This window comes from Mandrillus leucophaeus, unplaced genomic scaffold, assembly GCF_000951045.1.
Source record: "Mandrillus leucophaeus isolate KB7577 unplaced genomic scaffold, Mleu.le_1.0 Scaffold10, whole genome shotgun sequence".
NCBI lineage: Eukaryota > Metazoa > Chordata > Mammalia > Primates > Cercopithecidae > Mandrillus > Mandrillus leucophaeus.
The window spans coordinates 7,191,488-7,197,064 of NW_012098098.1; the positions used below are offsets into that span (position 1 = coordinate 7,191,488).

A 5,577-nucleotide genomic window follows, 5' to 3' on the forward strand; every position below is an offset into this window, starting at 1 on the left:
ATCCCATCACACGGAACATCCCATCACACGGAACATCCCATCACCTATCACATGGAACATCCTGTCACCTGTTCACACGGAAATCCCGTCACCCGTCATCTGTCACATGGAACATCTCACCCGTCACACAGAACATCCCATCACCCGTCACATGGAACATCCCATCACCCGTCATACAGAACATTTCACCCATCACACGGAACATTCCATCACCCCCAGCTCCCTCCGCCCCTTTGCCGCCAGCTCCCCACCTGGTTCGTCTGTTCTGGAATTCCCCGTCCATGAATCACAGTGCGTGTTCTCCCTGCTGTGGGATTCTTTTACCCAACATAATGTCTGCGTGACTCATCCCACCGCAGCCTCGGTCGGAGCTGGCCTGCCATCGATCCTGTTGTCCTCCCCGTTTTTTAGATAAGGAAACCGGGAGTTAGGGAGGGCACAGACAGAAGAGGATGGCATGGACACGGAAATATGGACACGCTTTTTTTTGAGTCGGGGTCTCACTGTGTCGCCCAGGCTGGAGTGCAGTGGCACAATCACGGCTCACTGCAGCCTCAACATCCTGGGCTCAAGCAATCCTCTCACCTCAGCCTCCTGAGTAGCTAGGACTACAGGTGTACGCCACCACACCTGGCCAAGTTTTGCATTTTTTAAAGAGACAGGGGTCTCACCATGTTGCCCCAGCTAGTCTTGAACTCTGGGGCTCACCGATCCACCCACCTTGGGCTCCCAAAATGTTGGGATTATAGGCATGAGCCACTGTGTCTGGCCTGGACACCTTTTTATGTACACACAGGTGCACTCGTATATCGTAATCCATACAGGACATCCTACGCCTGTCCACATGAGCACACGCACGGGGCCCGTGTGGACACCTGCGTGCAGACATGAATGTGTGTATGAGCACGTGTGCTGTGTATCTGTGCAAACTTCAAGCAATGAGGAGGGCCCCTGGTGGGCTTCTGCTGCCCTGCAGGGCACCATGGTCAAGGGAGAAGCTCCTGGCACCCAGTCCTGTGCTGTGGCTTGAGCCTGACCCGACCTCTGACGCCTGACTTCTGCCTCAGCTGTTTCTCATGTGATTGCAGTAAACAGTAACTCAGCCCAGAGCCAGGCGCACGGGAGGCGCTTACTAAACGCTGTTAGCACAAACCAGCGATCTCACTCTTCCTGGCAGGGGAGTCTGTTACGTTAGCCTAAGCCCGTTTCTCTTCTGAGGACCTGCTCTGTCGGAAACGGGGCGGCCACTCCTTCTTGTCTGCGCACTCCCTGGAAGCAAACCAGGCCGCAGGCGAGTCCCAGGTGTGAGGCAGCGGCCCTGGCTCTGGAACCCCAGAAGGAAACCTTTGAATCGGGGAATCTTGGGGGGCCTGGCCCGAGGCTCCCCCTCCCAGCACCCAGGACCCCTTCTTTGCACCCCTAAGAGAGCCTTCCCACCCCTTAGCCTGATTTGACTTCCCCAGCCCTGACCTGGGATCTGTTTTCTCTTCTGTGTGGAAAGTGCCGCGTGCTCTGAAGCTGCTGGCCGGGCCGGCCCTGGTGGGGGTGGAGGGACTGCCCCCCTCTGCTTTGTATTCCACGCACCTCACTGGGACCCCCAGCATCCGCCAGGCAGCAGCAGGTGTGAGGGGCAGGTGGGAAGCGCACACCTGCTACCCAGTGGGTGACTCGGTGGTTGTGAGAACACTGCCGTGTGGGGAGATGGCGGTGCCCGCTCGCCGGGGTCATCACCGCCTCCTTTAGGACACGGAGCCTGGGAGGGCCGTGTGCCCCCCCCCGCCCTGCTCCCCACTGAGGAGGTGACGTGGCTGCAGGGGCCTGGGCCTGTCGTCCGCCACCCACCCCAGTTAGGGGCTCAGAGCCGATGGGGCGGACGGCCAGCAGGGCCTGGTGAGGAGGAGGAGGCCCCGGCTGCGTGAGGAGGCCCCAGGGTCTAAGCCCCAGTCCACCTCGGACAATCGACTGTGCTCCTCAGCACCTTCTCAGAGGAGTGGGTGGGGGGGTCCTGGGCTGGCACCTCACTCACACCCTTTCTGCCACCTGGGCCCACATAGCCATGCTGGGCTGAGGGTCCGGGGCCATTTGACCTGCCTTGCCTCTGCCTCTGCGGGTTCTCACCTGGGCCTGGAGAGGGTCAGGGCAGACGTGCTTACCTGTGGAGGGCTCCCACCACACCTGTGAGGTGCATGCCGGCTGGCTGTGAGCTGCTACCTGGCTTCCACCTGGGCCTGTTTTCTCACCTGGTAAATAGGTGGGATGACCTCTGCCTCCCCCGGGCGACTGCTGGCCCCGTGAGGTGGTGGCCGTGCAGGGGTGGCCACACACAGGGATGGCAGGTGCTTGAGAGCAGCAGCAAAGGGGGCGCCGGGCCCTGGGCAGGGAAGCCCATGGTGGGGGCGGGGAGACAGGACAGGCCTGAGAGCCCGGGTGAGGGCGCGGTGGGGTCCCCAGGGTCAGGAGCCGTCCCTGCTTGTCCCTCCCTGCCTGATGCTTCTGACTTACAGATTGTGGCCCAGAAGAAAGTGACCCGCCCGCTGCTGCTCAAGTTTGGCAGGAACGCCGGCAAGTCCACCATCACGGTGAGGCCCGGGTGCACCCGCCGCAGCCTGCAGGCCCTGCTGCTGTGGCTCCCAGGGCGTTCCGAGTGGAAGATGGGCAGCGTGCGGTCCAGGGAGGGTCTGCAGGAGCTGGCAGCTGCACAGCCCTGGGGGCGCCCAGACGCCTCCTCTCAGGCCCGGCTGGGTGGGGTCGGCTGGCCTGGGGCCTCGGGTCCCCCACGGTGGGGTCAGGCCCCGCCTGGCCAAGCCTGGAGCCCTGGCGTACCCCTGCCAGGTGATCGCTGAGGACATCTCGGGGAACAACGGCTACGTGGAGCTCTCCTTCCGGGCCAGGAAGCTGGATGACAAGGTGAGTGCGGGCGCCGGGCATGCCTGGCTCAGGCTGAGGTCTGGGAACCAGTTCGAAATCCAGTCCCTGCCCAGCGCTGACCTCGCGTGGCCGTGTCCCGTATGAGATGTGTGTGCAGCGTGCGGAGTGTGCGTGGCAGGGGCTGGGCGTGCTGCTGTCACGGTCACCATCGTCACCGCCATTAGCTCTCCCTCCCCTCCTGGCAGCCAGGATGGGACCAGGGCAGCTCCCCACTGTGGCGACCACTCATGACCCTGCTCAGTGATGGGGAAAGAGGCCCAGCACCCCCAGGCCACCGTCCTGAAAGGGGAGGAGCTGGAGCAGCTCAGAACAGGGTCCCACCCTGCTGTGTAGGGTGTCTCCCTGGAGGGGAGTCGCGCGCTGTGGTCAGATCCCCGGGGGTGGGAGGGAGGGAGGAGATGCTGTCCGTGCAGACTTGCTGCCTCGTTTGGTGCCTGAGGAATTAGCAGCTGGTGGTGTGAAGTGAGCCCTGGGAAATGACAAAGCCAGCTCCCGTCCAAAGCCCGAGCTCACAGTGCCTGGCCCAGCAGCCCTTGTGCCTCTCCCCAGGACCTCTTCAGCAAGTCCGACCCCTTCCTGGAGCTCTTCCGGGTCAACGACGACCAGGGCTTGCAGCTGGTGTACAGGACGGAGGTGAGCGGCCGGGGATGGCAACCAGGGAGGGGAAGGGGCTGTCCCCAGCCCTCCCGCATCTCTGGCCACGCGGGAGGAGCTCCCAGCCTCCAACAGGGAGCCGCCGGCGCAGGCCCTTGGTGGCCGTGGCTGTAGCCAGAATCCAACAGGCTTGTGTCGTTGTGGCTGTGACTATTTTTAGGCCTCCCTTCCACTTCTGCAGGTGAAATGGGATTTCAGCGACTGCAGTGACAGCGCTTTGTTTTGAGAGAAATTAACTTGAGTGGAAATGAATCTGTTTAAGGAGGAGAGCAGTGCAGGTGGCTCAGAGGTGGCAGAAGTTACGAAGGCGGAGGCACGGGGCTCGGAAATGCGGCTCCCGGGTCCCCACACGGCTTCGTGCGGGGAGGGGGTGCCAGCCCCGGCTCAGGGCCCCGGCGCTGTCTGGGGTGACGCAGGGGCAGGGCCAGCGGTGCCCGCCTCACACTGCTCTTCCACCCAGGTCTCTGTCCGCCCCGAGGATCCCAGGGCCCTGGGCCTCCCCTGAGCCAGCCCCTCCCGGCCCACAGGTGGTGAAGAACAACCTGAACCCCGTATGGGAGCCCTTCAAAGTCTCGCTGAGCTCCCTCTGCAGCTGCGAGGAGACAAGGCCTCTGAAGGTGGGGGACGGGACAGACCACGGCGGCAATGAGTGGGTGGCCTGGATGTGGGCCGGGGATGGAGACACCCGGGCTCAGGGGTGGGAGGGTCCTGGGGCCCCCAAGGGGCAGTGCTGAGGGGGACTGGGCTCCCCAGTGCCTGGTCTGGGATTACGACTCTCGAGGAAAACACGACTTCATCGGAGAATTTACTACCACCTTCGAGGAGATGCAGAAGGTCTTCAGGGAGGGGCAGGTGAGTGGGAGGTGGGGGAGGTTGGGGAGGGGCCTCTGGGGAGGGGCAGGTGAGCGGGGGCACATCTGGGCTGCGCCTGTGTTGGCCCCACCACAGAGGCTGTGAAACCCTGTCCCACTGTCCTGACGGGGTTGTGGGGAGCAGTGACAATGACTTGTTATAACCAGAGAAGGCTGGGATGGTGGACTCTGGTGCTGGTTCCCGAGGGGTCATAGCAGGGGTGGCCGCCGTCAGGTTCAGCTGGAAATTTTCAGGCACCATCCAGGGCTGGGCCGGCCCTCGTGGGGCTTGTGTCTGTGAAACCGTCTAGCGGCGGAGCTGGGCACGGGGGTGGTGGGAGGTGGGGTCAAGGGGTGCCCTCCCCTGTGTCTGCCTGCCCAGCCCTCAGCAGCCGGATGAAGGTGCAGTGGGGAGGCCACCCCGGGCCCTGCTTCCTGCCCCCCTCCCTGGGCCTCAGCGTCCTTGGGCTTAATGACGGGGCCATGCCGGGTGGGGGGTCCAACTCCCGTCCCTCTTCATTCGTGTCTGACCCACACTGCCCCTTCCGGCTGCCCTGCAGCAGCCCTGCCCTTCCCCACACAGGGGTTCGCCATCGCTACGGAGGACGGTCTTGGGTGGGGTCTCCCTGGTGGGTGTTCAGAGCTACCACTGTGGGGGCCTCTGCTTGTTCCTGCCCCAGGCCCAGTGGGACTGTGTGAATCCCAAATACAAGCAGAAGAGACGCAGTTACAAGAACTCGGGGGCCGTCGTCCTGGCTGACCTGAAGGTGAGAGGCGGCCGCGCCCGAAGCCTCCCAACCTGCAGGAGGAGCTTCCACTGCCCCCTCTGATTGTTGGATGGACCCTCAACCAGAGGCCTGGGGGGCCCCAGCACGTCCGGGAAGGGGCAGGTTGGGGAGAGAGAATGCGGGAGAGGAGAGGAGGGAGAGGGACTGGGCTGCCTGGGGGAGGGAGGCTGCATCTTTGGTGGGGGTGGTGCCAACACCGCTGGCCTCGGTGTCCCTGGCCGGGGTGGCCGCCGACACTGCTGGCCGGAAGTTCCACAGGGTGTACTCCTTCCTGGACTACATCATGGGCGGCTGCCAGATCCACTTCACCGTGAGTCCACGGCCCCGCCTGTCCCCCGCCCGTCCCCACCCCCGCC

General features: G+C 63.6%; 1 protein-coding gene across 1 annotated transcript in view; it reads left to right on the forward strand.

The window, feature by feature from the left end:
- Positions 1–5,577, forward strand: part of CPNE7 (copine VII) — a 30,603-nt gene that overhangs the window by 10,063 nt on the left and 14,963 nt on the right. Inside the window, exons 4-10 of the mRNA XM_011972542.1 lie at positions 2,505–2,579; positions 2,833–2,907; positions 3,478–3,561; positions 4,110–4,199; positions 4,336–4,434; positions 5,114–5,200; positions 5,472–5,531. Of these exons, the coding sequence (XP_011827932.1) occupies positions 2,505–2,579; positions 2,833–2,907; positions 3,478–3,561; positions 4,110–4,199; positions 4,336–4,434; positions 5,114–5,200; positions 5,472–5,531 (570 nt within the window). The remainder of the gene's footprint in view (positions 1–2,504; positions 2,580–2,832; positions 2,908–3,477; positions 3,562–4,109; positions 4,200–4,335; positions 4,435–5,113; positions 5,201–5,471; positions 5,532–5,577) is intronic.